Below are 21,853 nucleotides of genomic sequence, written 5' to 3'. Positions count from 1 at the left end.
ACACCAAACAACAATGCCCAACACCAAACAACAATAATGCCCAACACCAAACAACAACAACAACAACACCCAAATCAAAACACAACAGTCAAAAACAAGAACAACAACAATGCCCAACATCAAACAACAATGATGCCCAACAGCAAGCAACAACAATGTCCAACACCAAACAACAACTTCCAACACCAAACAGCAACACCAAACAACAACACCCACACCAAACAACAACAATGTCCAACACCAAACAACAACTTCCAACACCAAACAACAACACCCGACACCAAGCAACAATGCGCAACACCAAACAACAACAATGCCCAACACCAAGCAACAACATTGACCAATACAAAACAACACCAACAACAACACCCAACATAAATAACAACAATGCCCAACACCAAGCAACAAAAATGAACAATACCAAACAACACTAACCAGCACCCAACATAAAACAACAACAATGGCCAAGCCCAAACAACAACATTCGACAACCCAAAACACAACAATGCCCAACACCAAACAAAAACACCCAACATCAAACAACACCACCAAACAACAATGCCCAACACCAAACAAAAACAATAACAACACCCAACACCATCAACAACAGTCCAACACCAAACAACAATGTGCAAAATGAAATACCAATCCCCAACACCAAGCAAGAATGCTCAACAACAACAAAAAAAAACACCCAACACCAAGCAAAAATGCCCAACACGAAACACAATAATGCCCAAGGCCAAAAACAACAATACCCAACATTAAACAACAACCACAACACCCAACATCAAACAACAACATCCAACACCAAACAACAATAACGCCAAACACCCCCAACATACCTGCTGATGTAAGCCTGCTTGAAGTCAGCACGCATTGCAATGGCTTGTTGATACAGTTGGTCAGCCTCCTGAAGACGAGACTCGTTGGCACGAATTAATGAAGCAAGTTGCAGGTATACATTAAGATGGTTTGGGGCAACACGTGCAGAATACCGCTTTCCTGGTACCACCTGTGCAGAAAAAAAAGCAAATCTTGAGGAAATACCTGAATTGCCAACGTACATACTCTGTTCTTTGCCGAGAAGTAGATAGTGCAACGAAAGCATGCTTTTGGTAACTTCTTTCTTCCACTCTCATCCTATTCAGAACTTAAAGGTCACCACCATCCTTCTAGGAACCACATCAATTTATCAGGACATGGTCATTGTTAAGAAAGATCTGTCAAAGTTCCTATCTCTTGATCAGCTATCTTGTTAAATGTTCTTAGATCCATCAAGTACCAACATCATTGAGAGAATGCCAGCCAATGGGCACATCAATTGCAATATACATATTATATTTTGATAAAATAAATGTTTTATATTGTAAGGCATTACATCAGCGCAACAGTTGTAAAGCAGAGTGACTAATTTATTACTTGACACTACCCCTCCCTCCACCCCAGCTGACCCACCACTAAAGTCCTTGAATTTCTCAAATCAATGACCAAAGTGCTTTTAGATACTCAAAATCAGGATCTGTAATCAAATTTAGCAGGCTTTAATCAAAACAGGAAATATCTATTCCACAAATTACTTCTTACAAAGCCTACATAAAAGCAATCCACACATATTACAGGAAGTCATTATAAGAACGAAAAATGAACGATTCGGGTACTAATCTATTTCTCTTTGATGTCCACTGTGCACTTCAGCAGTAACGCTGTATAATTTGTGCAAATGAAAAATTTGAAGAATGATTATTTTACAGGTTGAAATAAGAGAAACCATTTCAGTTATTACACAAAAATGAAATAAATCCAAATTAGTGTCATTTGTCAGCTGATTGCATTCATTACCAAGGTGCAGCCCTATAGGCTCGATGCAACTGCAAACATAGGAGAGGAATTTGGCATGTGGAAAAAGTACTGGCACATGATGACACGTTCATTTTTGAAGTCATGGGATAACTAGATATCTGCAATCACAAAGCGATCACCAAGGGTATAGTTCCCCGATCGGGGGGAGGCTTACCCTTGGCGATCGTCTGTTACTTACCTTTGGCCATCTTCCTTTTGCACCCCATATGACCTTGACCTTCAACATTTTTGGATAGAGTGTAAATTAATTTTTTAATTTTTTTTTTAATGTGTCCCAAATGACAATCTATCCATAAAACTCAACATCATGAAAATCGGAGGAATATTATTCAAGTTATGATCAAAAACATGTTTTTTGTTAATTTGGTCACATTCTGAAAAATGTAGTTCAAGGAAACTAATCAAATATGCGGTGCACAACTTCAGTACAGGTACACTATTATGATGCAAGAACATCTTGGAAAGCCAAGCGATCTTTGAGATTCCAGATTGGAAAAATTTAGCGATGACAAAAAAGAGTTTATATTTTCAGACTGACATTTGAGCAGGAGAGGTATGATGTAAATTTAGCATATACGAATTTTGCACGAAGATATCTTGTTGTCAAGGGCAATTTCGTTCCTATCGGATAAATCTGTCGAGTTTTGGTGAAGTGTGTTAAAATGATTATAATTAGTTCATGACCATAAATTAGGTGAAAGGTCAAAAAATCAAAGCAACCCCACATACTTTCTTGATTGAGCAAAATTTAATTCCGAAAGTCCCAGCAGGCTCCAAGATACAACTCCAAAATCGATACAGTTTGGGAAGTTGGAGTGTAAGAATATATGTATGTATATATATATATATATATATATATATATATATATATATATATATATATATATATATATATATATATATATGTATATATAATATATATATATATATATAATTTTTTTTTTTAATAAATGGAGGTTTAGTAATCCTCGGGGTCTAAGAAACTCTCTGGTACCATTAAAAATTGGGAGTGCCAATTGTAGAAACAAACCCAACAACAGCAATTAGCCTTCCTCGACATTATATGGGGAGGCTTATTATGTGTGCACAAGAATGTACTGGAAGACGACACTCAGAAAGGCGGCTTAATATAATCTCTAAAAGGACAACATACTCTATTGAAGCAATGCCATAATCTGTCAACCACAAATATGACAGCTTGTAGATGCTATTCTTTTGTAAGTGAAACCTTGGCCATAAAACTGAAAGGCACACATGATACCTTTGAAACAATCACCATGAAAATGCACTTTTTATACTTTGTCAAGGCTCATATAAGAGCTAACATGCAGAACATATAACAAAGGGAGAAGGAGACAAGAAGGGTGGGAGAGGGAAACACAACAACAGTTGGGAACAGAGACATTAGGAGATTGGTGGAAGGGAGAGGGATGGGGCAGGGTACACATGGTAAACAAGATGGACACTATTGGAACATTTAGGAAAGAAAACAGGGAAATTGAAGGTGGGTTTGGGGTGGATTAACAGGGGTAGAAAAGATCAACACTTTGGATGGGGGAAGATATTAGATAGTGGTGAATCACTGTTTTGAATAGGGAGGGTTGGGAATAAAGAGAGTGTTGGAGTTTGTTCCAGAGGCAAGAAAAAAAATGAGGAATGAAAGAGTGATGGTGAGCAGTAATTCTTGATTTTGATTGTTTTACCATAAGGGGGTTGCTGCTGGGGCAGACCTTGAGCGTCCTGTGGAAATATTGTGGGGACATAGCACAGACAGAGAAGGGGGGGGACAAGGTCAGGGAGGAGACGGTAGAAGACAGAAAGACCACCGACATGCCTGTGGTGAAAGAGTGAGAGACAAAAAGACTCAGCTTCATCGTGAGATATACCAATTATCCTAGAAGTCTTGGTTTTCAGTGTGAAGCAGAGCTAGGTGTGAGGCAGGATCACCACCCCAGGGGGGAGAGCAGTCCTCTTTCAGGCTGTGGAGGAAAGCTTTGTATGTGGTTAGGAGCTCAGGTATGCCAAAGAAGGACTTTGCCCAACGGAGGATGCCCAGTCGGCAACTGGCTTTTGAGGCCAGTTTGGAAATGTAGCTTTCCCAGCAAAGATCAAGGCAGACGGTGCAACCCAAAAGCTTGATCGACAGAACTTATTTAAGAGGATTGTTGAGAAAGTAGTTGGTGGGGTTTTCAAGACGGTCCTTTCGGAGAGACATAGTGAGAGTGTGAGATTTGTCAGGAATAAAAGACATGTTCCACGTGTTGGACCAACTTGTGATTTTATCCAGGTCTGCAGAGAGTGAAGAGGCTGCTGGCTGCTGAGCAGAGGGATGAGAGATGGTACAGCAGAGGGTGGAGTCATCAGCAAAAAGATGGAGAGGATTTTCCAGAGTCGGAGAGATCATTGATGAAAACCAGAAAGAGCACAGGGCCCAGAAGACTGCCTTGAGGAACTCGAGTTCTGAACAGGAAGAGGAGAGGAGAGAATTCCATTTAGAGCCATGCGTTGTCTGCAACAGGAGAGGAAGTCCGCAATCCATGAGTGGTGATTGCCTTGGATACCACAAGAAGAGAATTTATGAGCAGTGTGGGATGCCAGACCGTATCGAAAGCTCGTGATATGTCTAGTGAGAAGGCTCTGATCTCATGCCTGGCATTGAGGACCTCCGTCCATTGTTGGGAGAGCGGAAGCAGCATATCCAGGGAAGAGTGACCTGGTCTGAAACCAAATTGATGATCGGAAATCAAGTTATTGGAGAAGAGGAAGGATTTAACGTCGGAGGCAATGATGGATTCCTTGACCTTTCTGATCATTGGGAGCAGGATGAATGATCTATATTTGCATGGATCTGTTTTTGCACCTTTTTTATGCAGCACAGTAATGTTTGCTGATTTCTAAGCAGATGACAGATGACCTTGAGCAAATGAGAGGGTGAAAAGAACAGAGAGAGGGTGAGCAATAGCAGCAGAGCAGGTTTTAGGACATGTGGGCTGATGCCGTCTGGACCGGTTGCCGAATCGGAGTCGAGGTTTGCAGCAAGCTGCCCACCTTGTCAGGAGAAAAGGGCACAGAGTCCAGGAACAGCTGGGTGTGACTGCCTAAGGTGGGTGCAGAAAGCGATGGATTTGGGACACAAGATTTTGAAGCAAACACAGAGTTTAGGCATTCAGCCTTTTCACATGCAGTGTCAGCTGTACAGCCATTTGAGGAAAGGGAGGGGATGGAGGGCGAACATACACCAGAAACAGACTTAATCAGATGCCACCAGGATTTGAAGGAGAGAGACAGGTTTGAGAGTTCAGACTTGATATTAGAACGATGTTGTTTCCTGGCTCTCCTGAGGGTAGACACAAACTTGTTCCGAGCTTTGTGAAAGGAACTGAGATTGTCTTCAGTTGGATTTGCCTTCCATGAGGTGAAGGCAAGTTGTTTCTGGGCAAATGCCATGCCACAAACTTCAGTGTACCTGTGTACCATGGGTGGCAGGAAGGGTATGACAAATGAAGATGAGATGAGATAAATCTGTGCATGATCTGCGCTCTTTAAGCTGAATACTCAATAAAATAAAAAAGACTAAGTGAGCACTCTCAACAAACCAAATCCAACAAACCGAGTATAAAAGAATATCAAGTTCATAATCTTCTTTGTATTATTACACCGTCCCTCGCTCAGCAGAAGATGGGGTTTTGCAATCACTTCTACATATGTGTCTCTGTGTGTGTGTGTCAGTCCAGACCGTAACTTTACTTTTTACCATTTGAGCATTTGTCATCATATTTTTAACAAAGGTTTATTATGAGAATATGGAGAAGACAAATTAATAATTTCATTAAAATAATTTTCATTATTATTATTGTTATTCATTGACCCTTTTTTGGCCATTTTCTTTTTTACTTTGTTTTCTCAGTAACCACTTCTCCAATTTACACAATTCAGGGTCAGAGCGACCCCTAATAAAGAATATTTTAATGATAATTGTGATGTCATAGGTAATGTGGTATGGCAACCATCTTGGATTAAATGCAAAAATTTTAAACATATCTCTGAAACCACTGAACAGAAAATTTTGAAAACTGGCATATCTCATTCTACTCTCAGTGGAGAATAAAGGATTGTGAGGATGATGTCATTGGTGAAGTGGTAGACCAGCTATAAATGTTTTCATCAAAATCCTTATTTACCTTTGAAAATCAGGATGTCTGTCCAGGCCGTAACATTTTTACCAACTAAGCTTTTGTCATCACATCTTCAACAAACCTACATTATGAGATTGTGGAGAACACAAATTAATAAAATCTTCAATTTTTTAAAGTCGTTTTCGTCAAGTTTAATTCGAGTACAAAGTGGACACGGACGAGTACTTTCTTGTTATTACGATTAAAATTTTTGGAAAACTTTGGTAACAGAACTGTTTTGGTATTTTCAAGTACAAATGCAAAAAGTCCATGATTTAGTTTATCCACACTCGAAATGGTCACACCTGTAAATGGAAGACAACACTTTAAGCTATGGATGTGCAGATGTAGAAGCTGAACCAAAAAGTGAGCTTCAGCAGTAAGTGTCTACATTTAAGACAAATAAGCAGAATAAGAAGAAAAGTAACTTATATGCTGCACTGCCAGGTCATGCCTGCTCCCCAACCTATCAAGTCACATTTGGCTTTGGCTCCACTGATTGGACCCCATGAAGTCAAGACCTCACCTCATACATGTTATATCCACCCGATCCTTTCAATGGAATTTTTCCAGCACTCCCTCGATATGTGTACAGTAATCATGTGAAAATTTTTCAGTGTTTATCTTCATAAAATACTTGCTTAGAGTACTTTTCTCACCAGTTCAACACATAATACAGTTCTACAATGCACCTGAAAGTGAGGCCTCAGTGTTGCCTACAAAGCTCTATTGTCATATAGCTCTGGGGAACTGGCACGCTCCCTGCTATCCATCGCACCTCAACGCTCTACACACCTAGATATGTCTTAATATGCCACCTGAAGAGTTCAATGGTGAGTGGAAAATGTAGAAAGGCAAGTTGCTCCAAGGACACATTTCATTAGTGAGAAAAAACAAATTTAGACTTCACTTATTCCAGAAGCCTCAATCTCTATATAAAAAAGGAGACTATGAAAAGGACGTGACCAATCAATCGTTTCAACCCTCAACTATGATGGTAAGGAAAATAAAGTTGAATGACCTCATGGTTCTATTGCTGGTCCGACATCCTCATCCTTCAAGTTTATTCTCCCTTAAACCTCTCAACATGGGCACTCACTCACAGAAAACCATGACTAGTAGTTTCGTATCTACAATGAATCATGCTTCACATTTTCTTGTGCATTTCATTTCTTTTTGTTTACTTGTGATTATAACACAAACCTTGGTGCTGTAGACTTCAGAGCTTGAGGCAAAGTTTACATCCACCTTAGCATCGATTTGGGTGTTTAGAGAGTGAATTTGTGTGTTTCCGTAATCTATACATAAGAGCCAGCAAGATAGCCTGAAGATATGCGCATCACTTCTGAGCCGCCTCACCCTTCAAATATTGGTCCAGCTATGATACTGTCATCTTGATATTCATACAGACCTTAAACTGGTTGTGCCATCTTCTGGCATTAGTTTGTGAATGTTAAAGATCCCATGGTGTCCTTCGTGAAAAGTAGTCGAGCTATCTAAACAAATAAAAAAAACTTCCTGCCCTGACTGCTCGAAAGGCAAGAGCAACCCTCTCAACATATATAACCCTTGCCAATAACATGCTTTGGCAACACCAATGCTCTGTAACGAGCATGGTACAGTAATTCCTCAATATATGGAAGGGTTATGTTCCTCAAAATCTTTCCGTTAGGTGAATTTCCGAATATCAAATTTAATTATCCCATATACTCCCATTATATACGTAAGTGGAGATAGGTTCCTATGGAACAAAATTTTAACTATACGATGTAAAATAAAAATAAAAACAATGTCACCTGCAGAGTGACCCGTATCTTGCCAAAAGGTGACCATGTGTGACTTCTTTAAGGTCACACTGAGGTGAACAGAGCTGCTATCCACCAGGAGCGACTCCTTGAGGAATATCTGCCTATGAGAGATTCCGATGAGAATCGTTCTACAGAGTAACCATGAAAAATATGCGTTTGCCTCATAACGTCACCAAATGATGTCATAATGTCTCAAGCTTGACATATCTAGAAAGCACTCATCGAGGTGTTCAATTTGAGGTACTACACGATATGGTTCCTAAAACTTGAAAATTTGACCTTGGGGTCAAATATGTTTGACCTCAGGCGCTAACCATGAAGGTCAAGGCCAATCGCCACCAAAAATTAATCAGATGAGCACCAGACCTTGAACTATATTCCCATGAAGTTTGAAGACGATCCGATCAAAATTACTCAAAAAATAAGGGTTTCGTCGACTCCCCTGATTTGCGACAAAGTGACCTTGACCTTTGACCTTGACCTTCAAAATTTTGTGCACTGAAAGGGACCTCTATAGGCCTCTGATATGTGAAGTTACAAAAATTTCCAATGATAACTGTGCTCTGCAGAATTTTTTATACGTGATTACAGGCAAACAAACAAACAAACAAAACAAAAAAAAAACATACAAGCTGACTAACATATCTTGCAAAAAACTTCGTTTTGGCAAGATAAAAAGGAATATTTATGTAACAAACTTTATTACAATACTAAGTCTCAAGACTGTGGGATGGCAAGCTGAGGGGTGGCAGGCTCATGCACATCCTTAGGAGAGGTGACTGAGTGAGGTGTGGCAGGCTTTGAGGTAGCAGGCTGAGGAGTGGCAGGCTTGGGGGTAACAGGCTGAGGAGTGGCAGGCTTTGAGGTAGCAGGTTGAGGAGTGGCAGGCTTTGAGGTCGCAGGCGGAGGAGTGGCAGCCTTTGAGGTAGCAGGATGAGGAGTGGCAGCCTTCGTGGTAGTAGGCTTAGGAGTGGCAGGCTGGGATGTTGTAGGCTGATGGGTGGAAGGCTTAGAGGTAGTCTGCTGAGGAATGTCAGCCTTGGCGGTAGTAGGCTAAGGAGTGGTAGGCTTGCAGATAGCAGGCTGAAGAGTGGCAGGCTTGGAGGAAACAGGCTGAGGAGTGGCAGGCTTTGAGGTAGCAGGCTGAGGAGTGGCAGGCTTGCAGGTAGCAGGCTGAGGAGTGTCAGGCTTACAGATAGCAGGCTGGGGAGTGGCAGGCTTGCAGGTATCAGGATGAGGAGTGGCAGGCTTGCAGGTAGCAGGCTGAGGAGTCGCAGGCTTGGATGTAGCAGGCTGATGAGTGGCAGGCTCGGAGGTAGCAAGCTGAGGAATGGTAGGCTGAGAGCTAGCAGGCTGAGGTGTGGCAGGCTTGGATGTAGCAGGCTGAGGAGTGGCAAGCTTGGAGGTAGCAGGCTGAGGAGTGGCAGGCTTGCAGGTAGCAGGCTGAGGAGTGGCAGGCTTGCAGCGAGCAGGCTGAGGAGTCGCAAGCTTGCAGGTAGCAGGCTGAGGAGTGGCAGGCTTGAATGTAGCAGACTGATGAGTGGCAGGCTCGGAGGTATCAGGCTGAGGAGTGGTAGGCTTAGAGGTAGCAGGCTGAAGAGTGGCAGGCTTAGAGGTAGAAGGCTGAGGAGTGACATGCTTGGAGGTAACAGGCTGAGGAGTGGCATGCTTGGAGGTAACAGGCTGAAGTGTGGAAAGCTTGGAGGTAGCAGGCTGATGAGTGGCAGGCTTGGTGGTAGCAGGCTGAGGAGTGTCAGGCTTGGTGGTAGCAGGCTGAGGAGTGTCAGCCTTGGTGGTAGCAGGCTGAGGAGTGTCAGCCTTGGTGGTAGTAGGTTGAGGAGTGGCAGGCTTGCAGGTAGCAGGCTGAGGAGTGGCAGGCTTGCAGGTAGCAGGCTGAGGAGTGGCAGGCTTGGATGTAGCAGGCTGATGAGTGGTAGGCTAGTAGCTAGCAGGCTGAGGAGTGGTAGGCTCAGAGGTAGCAGGCTGAGGAGTGTCAGCCTTGGCGGTAGTAGGCTGAGGAGTGGCAGGCTTGCAGGTAGCAGGCTGAGGAGTGGCAGGCTTGCAGGTAGCAGGCTGAGGAGTGGCAGGCTTGGATGTAGTAGGCTGATGAGTGGCAGGCTCAGAGGTAGCAGGCTGAGGAGTGGTTGGCTCAGAGATAGCAGGCTGTGTGGCAGGCTTGGATGTAGCAGGCTGAGGAGTGGCAGGCTTAGATGTAGCAGGCTGATGAGTGGCAGGCTCAGAGGTAGCAGGCTGAGGATTGGCAGGCCTGGTTGCTACTTCTCAGGAAGTACCAGCACCATCATATTTCTTGGAGAAATATGCATGCAAGACTGTCTGCTTTTTGAATCGGTACACCGTATCCCTGCATGTTGTAAGAGGCGACTAAAGGGTTGGCGTCAGGAACGGCATCCGGCCTTAAAAAAAACCCAAAAAACATTGGCTCAAAAAGGGAACCATGATAGAAGATTGTCAGGGGACCCTCAAGGCTAACCCCCACACTAGCAGGGAAAAATGGCCTTAAAATATTTGTGCGCTGTCTGCTTTGCACGTTGCATATTTTCCTTGCACAGTTTCCTGTAGCAGTTGATTGAATCATTGGTTTGTTTGACTACTTTGAGGCTTCTCTCTGCAACAATTATTGTGAGTGAAGATCTGGAGTCCTGATTCGATGAGAGTGAAAGTTTCTGACTCGGAGAGTAAAACTAATACAGGTTACCCTATCGTGGTTTTGTACTGCAGTAAAGATTGCCAGTAACTGAAGTGATTACAGTTTGAATTGCTGTCATCTGAAAAGAATAACTGTTTAAAACTAGAAGGGCACTTGGTGAGCGCATACCTCCACCCAGATCCGGATCCGGATTTGGATCTTCAACAAAATCAAACCAATTCATCCTCGTAACGCACCAAACCTGTCCAAGTTTCGACCAACTCTGTCGATAACTTTTTGAAATATTACGCTATATATGAGTTTTAATCATATCAATCAAGGGTGAAAAATTGCTAACTAAAAAATAAAAAATTATCAGATCCAGATTCGGATCTTCACCAAAATTGAAGAAATTAATTCTTGTCACACACCGAACATGTCCACCAAGTTTCGCCTGACTCCGTCCTCAACTTTTGAGATATTCTGCACACAAACAGACAGACAAGCAAACAAACAGACAGACAGGGGTGAAAACATAACATCAGTCCACTATCGGTGGGTGATGGTAACTCGAGTTAAAACCATAGTTGTAACTGCAGTAAAGGACGCTATATTTTCTGACATGCAAAATTTCTGTGATAGCGCTTCTTACTTTAAGAAGTACTATGCTTCTTATTATGCCAAAATTTAATCCGGAATTACTCAATTCAATTCTTGCAAATTTCCGGATATTGAATGTCCATATATCGAGGGATTACTGTACATTGATGATTATGATGACGAGAAAAACATGTCCTGTTTTTTGCTGAGCCTGGTTTGTTTGAACAAATACACCATTTTTTTTTCAACTCCTGGGATGACTGTACATTGATGTAAGGAGTGGCAGGATGTAGCAGGATGACTTCACACTGTACATTGATGATTATGATGACGAGAAAAACATATCCTGTTTTTTGCTGTGCCTGGTTTGTTTGAACAAATACACCATTTTTTTTTCAACTCCTGTTTAAAGACGATTTTTTTTTATATACACATATCCTGTTGTACATCTTTGCTGTGCCTGGTTTGTTTGAACAAATACACCATTTTTTTTTCAACTCCTGTTTAAAGACGATGTTTTTTATACACACAGAACATAGGATAAATTGCAATGGTATGAATTTGCTGTGTGACTGGTCCTCACAGTTTTGTGTGTGATACAACTTTTTTTGAACTGTATTATTTACACAAATCCTAACTTTAATCTTAATAATAATACAAGATCATGGCTCATGGAAGAGCGAGGTCGTCGTTGTCGTCCATGGGTTAGCATAATTTCTTGCAGAGGCACAGCAGCACCGCTGATACATTGCTCCCTATCAGTTAGAGCAGATATTTGGAATTTAGCCAGAGTGTCCATGATAGCTCGACTACTCTTCACGAAGGACACCATTGGATTTTTAACGTCCACTGATTAAGGCTGGTAGATGAGACACACCGTTTTGACAAATGCTAGTAGACGAGACACACAGTTTAACATCCATCCGAGGGAGAGCATTCATTATTGGTGCGTTGCACTGCATGTGAAACACCAGGGTGACAGTTTGTAGCTGAGTCAAGATTCAAACCCAGGTGAGATTGCTCAGAGGTGAGTGTGCATACGTCAAGGCTATTCTGCTAACCTGGAGAGCAAAGTGACCGAGGGGAAAAAAGGCAATGAACTGACAGTGAGGCAATGGTCGTTGTTGTGTCCTCCTCAAAATGTAGTTAGTGTTGCTCCATTGACGTGTCATCCTTCAAATTAACGCTCCTTTAAATTCAGTGTTATTGCTGTGTTGTGTGCTGTGTGCCTTCGCTGCGTACTTGCAAATCAAAAAAGGGGGGATGTAAACTTGCAATAAAAATTAATCACTACAATGATGTTACAATTAATAAGATCCTCGACTAATATTGCTCTGCCACTTCACTCTAACTTAAAAGAGTATGTCATTGTGTCATTACCCCCAGGCAAATATCAAATTCCTGCTCTAACTTGCAGCACCTTGCAAAAAGGTAGCAACCCTTTGGGTCGGTCGGTGCTCAGCCACAAAAATGTTCATTACTTATGGGCACCCTGCCATACCATAAAGGAGAATGAGACTTTGATAAAGACTTCACTCGAATAAACCAACGACTGTCTTTCTAAATGAGAATGTGGAAGAAAATTAAATTCAGGTTTTCATCTTTAAATACATATCAGAAAGACTTGTAAATGGTGTTACAGAAGGGTACTGCCAAAATAAAGACAACGTCCCTAAGATGCTGGGTGCAGATAGAGGGTATAAGGGTCCCGAGGAAGCTGGGTGCAGAGAGAGGCTATATAGATAAGGCAATGTTCAGAATCATAATAGCATTCTTTGCCAACTTTGTGGCTACAAAGCACAGGCTCTGTTCATCCCAGTGGAAATAGTGCCAACAGCACAGCAATGGAAGCTCAAAGCCATGGATGGCACCGCCACCCGCTGGCACACATCCACAGCACGTGACGATCATGGGCCATGCGAAAAAGCAAGCACTAATGCAGAGTGCGCAACTCGTTAACAGTCCAGCATGCTGGTGGTTTGGCTCCCCTTTCCTTGCCAAGCTGTCACGGAAAGCAGGTGGTGAATTTTCACACGGGAAGTTCCACCCTCACTCAACACAAGTCTGACAGTTTTGGCAATGCATTCTGCCCTGTCATGTACCTTTTTGGGTGCCACATTCTGGAAAGATGAAACACCAAAGTTATAGTGATATCAAACAGAGCATACCTGTGGCATCAGAGATTTTGCCATTCTGTAAGCAGCCTCTGCTTCTTTTGTCTGGTTCAGAGTTTTGTATGTCCTACCAACATTCATGTGTGCTCCAACATCATCTGTAGACAGAGCATATGGATCAAAGATATGCTGTGCCAATCGTGGATATCCCCACAAGAGTTCCAAATCTCAATCCAGTTAAAAGAAAAATCATCTTTGCTGTACATTTCATTCATAACTTTGAAGCCACAAAACTACCTTCTTAACCAATGCAATACAACATATTGAAGCAAGTATGAGCATCATGCTGGGCGAAAGGAAACATCTAACACAATAACTACGGCTTCTGAGTGCATAACACAGCTTTCCCATCTTACACAGATGAGAAGGCAACATACAACAAAAACAAACAAAGAAATAACATATTTGTATCTGTTGATCTTTTGCCCCCTTGTTATTCTGCTCTACAATTAGCCTCCATTCCTACAGTGGCCTGCAAAAGTATTCACTCCCCTCCACAGTTTTCACATTTTGATGCCACCTGAGCTTCTTTCATGATGCTTTCAAATCATACTTAATATATGACGTCTTCACAAACTATTCCAAAGAGATAAAACTCTTTGGAGCAAATTTCATGCAGAAAAATGTGAATAAGTTTGATTAACAGAGAAAATCAGATGATTCTCAGTTGCATCATTATTCAAACCCTCTTCCTAATTAAACCTAAATCACTTCAGGAGCAAATTATGTTAGATTTAACTTGAAAATTAAGCTCCCCCCCCCCTTATCGAAGGAGTTTCAGTGTGCAACTCACTTGGGCAACCAGCAAGACTAACACGAAGACCAAGGCGCTTTCCAAAGAAGTCGGGCATAAAGTGGTGGGGTTCAGGAGAGGGTTATAAGAGGATTTCAAAGTTACGAACTAGCCTTGAGTACGGTGAAATCCATCATTAAGGAGTGGAAAACGTATCATACCACTCAGACTGTGCCCAGATCAGATCGTCCATCCAAACTCGGCAGCCAGCAAGCTGTTAAATAGTGAGGGATGCCACTGTAAATCCACCAATTACTGAAAGATCTGTGTTGAACATAGAAGGCTCTATGTCCGAGATTGAGTCAGTGTTCATCAAGCAACAATATCCCGTTCCCTTCACAAAGCATGTCTGTATGGAGAGGTGGCAATAAAGAATCCATCACTGAAAAAGACGCATCTAAAAGCTCATATGGAGTTTGTGAGAAAGCATCTTAATGATACTGCAGGCATGTGGAGAAACGTTTTGTGATCAGACGAGAAAGAGATTGAACTTTTTGGTCAAAATTCAAAGCGTTACATCTGGCACAAACTGAACACTGCACATCACCCAGTCAACACCATCCCTACTGTCAAGCGTGTTGGTGGCAGCAGCATGTTATGGAGCCGATTTTCATTAGCAGGGACTGTCAACCTTGAAGCCTGGTGTTGGCGCAGTGGTTAGGGCAGCGGCTTGGGATCCAAAAGGTCCTGAGTTCAAGCCCTGTTGGGCCACTGAATTAATACACCAGGGGGTTGACTCAGCCTGTCATCCTTCTGAGGTCGGCGAAATGAGTACCAGTATACTGGGCCGGTGTATACCCCAGTTAAAATAGGTGTACCATATCCCTGTGTCATAAGAGGCGACCAGGGTTGCGTCAGGAAGGGCAGCCGGCGTAAAACATGTGCCAAATCACTATGCGGATCATACGGATGATCCGCTGTGGCGACCCCTAACGGGAGTAGCCAAAAGAAGAAGAAGAAGAAGAAGAGGACTGTCAACCTTGTCAAGAGAGAAGAAGGGACAATGAACGGTGTAAAGTACAGGAGAATCATTGATGAAAACCTGCTTGAGTCAGCCAGGAATCTGAAACTGGGTTGGAGATTGACATTTCAGCAGGACAATGATCCGAAGCACAAAGCTAAAGCCATCTTGGAGTGGCTGAATAAAGAAAATAAATGTTCTTGAGTGGCCTGGACAAAGTCCTTACTTGAACCCAACTGAACATTTATGGTGAGACTTGTTGCTGGTTGCATATATGAAAAAGAGCCACCTTACCCTCAAAAAATTGCTACAAAAGGTTTCTCAATGGTTTACTGTAGTATCAGGTGTGCTTAATAACATATCAAAAGTCTACCACAATGTGACCACTGGAGAGGTCTAATTTTCAAGATGGTGTCCAAGATGGCTGCCAAATCCTTAAATACCCTAACTCCTTCATTGTTCATCCTAGACAAGTAATTTTGGTCTGCAAGGGTTTTTGCCCGGTCTTTCCGTTTGAATGAGATCCCAAAAACGGGTTTTCCAACCATTTTTTCAACAATCTCACTCCCAACGGTCTCAAACTCATGCACATTCACATCCTCTTTGGCAACTATACCAGGAACGATGTTTCTCAGAGATTGCTCTGGAGAAAATGGCGTGCAAGTGGAAAGTTTTTCCTTGATCTTTTCCAGGTCAGAGTAATCTCGTTTCATCCTTGCTTTTGTTGATTCTCGGTATTGCTCACTGGTCGTGTAGGTGAGGTCATTGAATTTCTGCATGGTGTTGTTGTACTCAGATGTGATGGGTGTGGACATAGTCCAAAATGCACGCATTTCTTCGGTCATTCCACTTCCATGAGTCAAGCTTCCACTACTCTTCAAGGACTGCATCAATGTCTGCTCGATGACAAGGTCAGAGCTAAGGCCTGCCCAGAACTGGTTGCTGCGGCGGATCACATGGAAACCCCTGGAAAATTTGACATATATATATATATATATATATATATATATATATATATATATATATATATATATATATATATATATATATATATATATATATATATATATATGGATGTCTGGTCTCGAGATGGCACATTTCTTGGATGTAGAAATATGCAGATTTCAGATAGTTGTAATTCCCAGCGGCAGGAAATATTGGCAGGCAGTCCGACACTGCACGCAAGTGCATCATCCAAGATGTGATCCGCTTTGATCACTGCTCGGGCAGTCTGCAGCATTCTCTGATAGTTTATCCACAGCTGACTGGTTTTTGACCTTGTGCTAAGTTCTGCCTTTTTTGTGTCATTCTTTTCTTTGATTTGGATCAACATATCCGATGCTACAGCACTCTCCAAAGTAGTCTCTTTCGCCACTAAGGATGAGTATGTTTCTCCCGCATGGTCCACCAATGACTCGAACTGTGAGTTATCCTCCAGCAGATCCGACACAACCAGGTGATTGAGACATCTGTCCACCAGCAAATGCCCATGGAAAGCTCTTTGGACTGATTTTCCAGTCATCATATGCTGGACGGTATTTCCACCATAGACAACTTCCATAATGTTCCTGTGTCCTGTGCCTTCCATCAGTGTGCCTATTGCACCAGGTAGGTTCATGAATGTGTGAAAACATCCAAACATCAAGACAATGCTTTTCAAGTGGCTACTCTGTGGTGCATCCATGATGATCTCTGCAGCTTTCCAATACAGGGGCTGATTGAACGTAATAATGGGTGGAGCATGGTGTTTGATAACGAGATTGCAAACAAAATCAAGCGTGGACAGAATGCATGTCTTGTCCTAAGAGTACAAGTCAATCATAGGGAAGAACACAATTGATGATTGGCCTGGGTGTTCTAATCCTTGATGAATGATATGCATCTTTCTCTGACACCCAGAGGTTTTCTGTTTGAAGTTTAGTGAGAGCTCCCATAGTACATCAATTGTCCTATCACAGTTGACCAATGCCAGGAGTTGTTCGAACACGATGGTTTGGTGCACATGTTTAGCGAAGCTATGTTTGATGATTGGAATTTTACTTTGCACTGAAAAATCAAGATTTGTAACGTTTCTCCTTGGAATGACACGATCCTTCTTTCGCCATGGGGTGAGTGCTGCTATGATCACCATTCCATGGAAGGTCCCCCTGCCACCGATAGTGAGGAAATTGTGGTCAACATTGTCCCCGGTGAAAAGAAGTGCCATGTCCAGCAAATCAATGTCATTCGCTAACATATCTGAGGCAACTGAATCCGCTGCGTTCTTTTCAAAACGCATGACTTCTTTATAAGAAGAACTAAATCCTATTTCATGAAGGGTATCCACGAGGAATTGTGACTGATACAAATTATGTGCCTGCACTGCAAGTCCAACTTGTAAGGGAGCTACAACGGCGCGTGGTCGAACTGCCTGGACAGTTGCATGTCCTATTCCTGCAACCTTTCGTTGAAAGGACGGGATTATACTCTGGCACTTCTCTTTGGTGGCTCACCTTTCTTTCCTTTTTGGCTTTCAATGTCTTTTGGATTGATGTACTGCTTTCGACATTTTGAGTGTACTTTTTCACCAGCTGAAACGACTACGTCATCCCCTCTTTGCACACCCGTACTATTGATTCCATCAGTTCCTTTCTGACAAACTTCAACCATATCAGAAGCATCTCCTAAGTCTTCACGGCAGATGGGGCAAGTCTCTTAGTTTACGATGGTCAGGCCTGAAAAGTTTAGTTTAGCACTCATGGTCAGGCCTGAAAAGATGCAAAACAGAAGGTCATTAATAAATAGTCAATAAATAAATAATGTTAATAAATAGTCACACAAAGCAAATTGTATCTTGGATTTCACAATTATGCAATCATGTCACTGCAATTTTAACAAGCCAAATGGATACATAGGCCCAAAAAACATGGGGTGAAACACCAAAATTACTTGTCCAGGATGAATAACGAAAGAGTTAGGGTATTTTAAGGATTTGGCGGCCATCTTGGACGCCATCTTGAAAATTAGACCTTTCCAGTGGAACACACTGTGGTAGACTTTTGATATGTTATTAAGCACACCTGATACTACAATAAACCGTTGAGAAACCTTTTGTAGCAATTTTTTGGGGGTCAAACCATATTTTCAGCCGGCAATTGAAGATTTCAGTCCATCGACGATCCCCATCAAACTTGGCAGGACAAGAGCAATTTTCACCTGAAGAATGTGCAAAGATTTCACCATCTCACTGTACAAAGCTGGTAGAGACCTACCCAAAAAGACTCATAGCAGTCATTACTGCAAAAGGTGCTTCCACCAAGTACTGACCAAAGAGGCTGAACTCTTTTACAACCAGTGAATTTTGATTTGTACATATTTGTTGGAGGTACTCCTGACATGTAACCTCCTTCTATTATAACATTGTTTAGTTTAATCCTTTCAGTTATTGTACACCGCTCCTTCCCTATTCCATATCCAGGCGATGTATGACGCCATTGCTGGGCGCCGAAGGAAGGGAGTACTAAATTTTCACTCTGTTTTGTTGTTTGTTTGTTACTTACGAAATCTCAAGATTTACTAAGCATATTGATGACTTCCGTTTGTTTGTTTGTTTGTTTGTAGGCACGATAACTCGAGAACGGAAGAAGCTACCAATGTCAAATTACACCACGTGATCCAGGAGGGTGATGGCTTGTGCTGATTAGATTTTGGTCAAAATCGGTCAAAGGTCAAGGTCACAGTGAGGTCAAATATTCGATTTTTGATGGTTTGGTGCAGATAACTCGAGAACGGAAGAAGCTACCAATGTCAAATTACACCACGTGATTCAGGAGGGTGATGGCTAGCGCTGATTAGATTTTGGTCAAAATCGGTCAACGGTCAACGGTCAAGGTCACAGTGAGGTCAAACATTCGATTTTTGATGGTTTGGTACAGAATCATCGTAGAAACTTCTGGTTTGCGTCGCTACCTTCTCTAGAGACAGCTTTTATTAGACAAGGTCAGAGGTCAAGTTGATGATTTCGTAAGTACCAGTCTATGACTGCTTGTTTGTTTGTTTGTCCGAGTGATATCTTAGCCATCCTTTGATCTAGGAAGCTGAAATTTGGGGACAAAAGTGAAGATGTGCTTTGGCAAAAACATATTTTTTATTTTTTGATTAATCAATCAATTAATTAATTATTATCGATTTATTAGTTACCTATTTTATTTCTCATCTGGACAATATATCAGGCACCTTTTGAGCTCGGAAGCTGACATTTGGACATGCCAGTGACCAAGTGATTTGGCTATAAAGAGTATTTTTGATTTATTCATTAATCAAGTAATCAATTAATTATTTTCTTTCTTGCTTGTCTGAGCAATATCTCAGCCATGCTTAGAGCTCGGAAGCTGAAATTTAGGGACAAACGTAAAGATCTGCTTTGGCAAAAACGGTATTTCTTATTTTTGGCTGCTCTTAGAGCACCCTTATTCTGGACATTTCCATCTGTCTGTCTGTCCGCGAAACTTTGGTCAAGCCGAGGGGCTAAACCACTCAACCAATTCCAATGAAATTTGGTAGGTAGGATCAATATTTCTGGGAATCATGTGCTTTCAAATATGGGACTCCGGGCCCTAGCAACGGCATAGCAACGGCCCTTTAAAGTGGTCAAAAAATCGAAAAAAAAAAATCAAAAAAATAAATCGAAAAATCGAAGCTTCGAGTTCTGTGCGCAATTTATCTAGCTCCCTTCATGCCAATTTACAGCCCTAACAAAAAATATTTGTAGGAGGAGATAGGTTTTGGGCGCGTACATGTCGAACATTTCAGAAACGGTTAATTGCGAATATCTCGAAGAGAAGGAGTCTGATTTTGATGAAATTTGGGTGAAATGTGTATAATGTGGCCAGCAAGTACACAAAAATGAATGGTTGCTATGCACACCTCCATTGCTTAGCAACAGCTAAAATACTTTATCATACATCGTACACTTATTGTGGACTGTACAAAAAAATCAATACCTCCGAAACTGGACCTCCGAGGGACCTGTTTTTTTGTGCCCAAGGAGAATGTCTTACAGCATCATATAAAAAAAAAAATCTTTAGCGAATAGATAAATGGAATTACCAGGGCTGCCATTTGTTAGTCTCTTTGGAAACATGCCTGAAATTTCACATGGCGGGTTTCTGGGCACAAACTAAGAGGGCTGTGATAATCATATTTATTGTGCGAAATTGATTGATAGCATGCACATGAATATCGGCGAGTCGCCTCGGCCAGCTTTCCATCTAGAGCGAGCAGCCATGTCGCCTACCGGCTTGTTTGATTAATCAATTAATTTATTTATTATTATCGATATATTAGTTACATATTATATTTCACACCCTGACAATATCTCAGCCATAATTTGAGCTCGGAAGCTGATATTTGGACATGGTCGTGACCAAGTGATTTGGCTATAAAGGGTATTTTTGATTTATTGACTCATCAATTAATCGATTAATTATTCATTTTTCGATTAATTACTTAGATTTCAAAAACTTACAGATTCAGATGAAACAGTGTTGGTTTCGGTATGCTATAAGCCAATTGATTAAGAAATTAATTATTTTATGATCATATTTATTTATTTCAATTATGCAATTAGTTAATTATTGCACACCACTCCCTCCCAATTCTGACCCCATGTGCTGCAAGGTGACATTGGCGCCACGGCGATGTCGCGCGCTGATGCATTTGTTATTTACTTATTTTGCATGTGGGCGGTGTACTTTGAATGTACCGCTACTTCTTTTTAAAAACATCGGGGAGAAAACAATACTGTCTCATTGTCATGTGCTTTAGTAAAAGTAAATATTTTCTGGAACCCTGATAAGCCACATTCATCGTAAACTAGAGTAAACCAAAGAAAAAAAATGCAGAAATGGGGATTATTAAAATGCACCATTAAATCCTGTTTTATATCTTAATGACACAAGCACAAACATAATGTTACAACATTTGAAAAGCCAACCACGTTTAAATTTGTCAATCAAAGTGATTGGTCAACCAATACTAATGACAAATTTGTATGGGAGAGGGTGGAGGAAGTATATATATTTAAACTATTGTGCAGATTTTCGTCTGATGAAGGTGGCTTGTATATCCTCACGGTATACAAGTATTTATCACAATAACTTTGAATTCCATCTCCTGTAATAATTGACTTGATGTCTTTATTCTTTGCTTTGCTTCAGCAATCTGTCATTCTTTAAAGATTACAAAGGAAGCAGTACAGGTTAGTACATGAACTGTAGTGCTTCCTGTGCACTTAACAGTACAGCACATGAACCACCCCTTGGTACAATTAGCCATTATGTGCACAATGATAATTCAAGAACTGTGACTTGAATTTAATTGCAATTGTAATGGGTCCAGATAGTTTTTTTCCTATTTCCTATCCTCCAATCCTATTCCTCGCTACTCCACTGATATATAGAATGTGTATTCAGAGAGAGAGAGAGAGAGAGAGAGAGAGAGAGAGAGAGAGAGAAAGAGAGAGAGATTGAGAGAGAGAGAAAGATAGTGAGAGAGAGAGAGAGAGAGAGAGAGAGAGAGAGAGAGAGAGAGAGAGAGAGAGAGAGAGAGAGAGAGAGAGAGAGAGAGAGAGAGAGAGAGAGAGAGAGAGAGAGAGAATTTGCAGTTTTTCTGACCTGCTTCTACATTAGTAGTCCTATGCTTCGTGTTTTTGCAGAGGTTTTTTCATGGTTTTTTGCGAGCATACTTGCAGTCTTTTGTGGGAGTGTTTGTGGTTTTTTGTTCACCGTTTTTGACAGGCATATTCACGATTTTTCACGGAATTTTAGGATTTTTCCCTAATAAATCACGAACC

At 41.5% G+C, this 21,853-nt stretch overlaps 1 protein-coding gene across 2 annotated transcripts in view; it reads right to left on the bottom strand.

Annotated features, from left to right (window-relative positions):
* Positions 1 to 21,853, bottom strand: part of TMTC3 (transmembrane O-mannosyltransferase targeting cadherins 3) — a 293,500-nt gene that overhangs the window by 50,546 nt on the left and 221,101 nt on the right. For both annotated transcript variants that reach the window (XM_085890215.1, XM_085890224.1), the window contains exons 11-12: positions 13,262 to 13,365; positions 846 to 1,015 (exon numbers count right to left, since the gene is read on the bottom strand). In XM_085890215.1, coding sequence (XP_085746341.1) covers positions 846 to 1,015; positions 13,262 to 13,365 — 274 coding nt within the window. The remainder of the gene's footprint in view (positions 1 to 845; positions 1,016 to 13,261; positions 13,366 to 21,853) is intronic.

The sequence above is a fragment of the Eptatretus burgeri genome, chromosome 1 (assembly GCF_056783735.1).
Source record: "Eptatretus burgeri isolate ZD-2024b chromosome 1, Ebu_testis_v1, whole genome shotgun sequence".
Taxonomy (NCBI): domain Eukaryota; kingdom Metazoa; phylum Chordata; class Myxini; order Myxiniformes; family Myxinidae; genus Eptatretus; species Eptatretus burgeri.
Note: the sequence above shows the minus strand (reverse complement) of the source record. Positions and strands in the feature narration are given on the sequence as shown.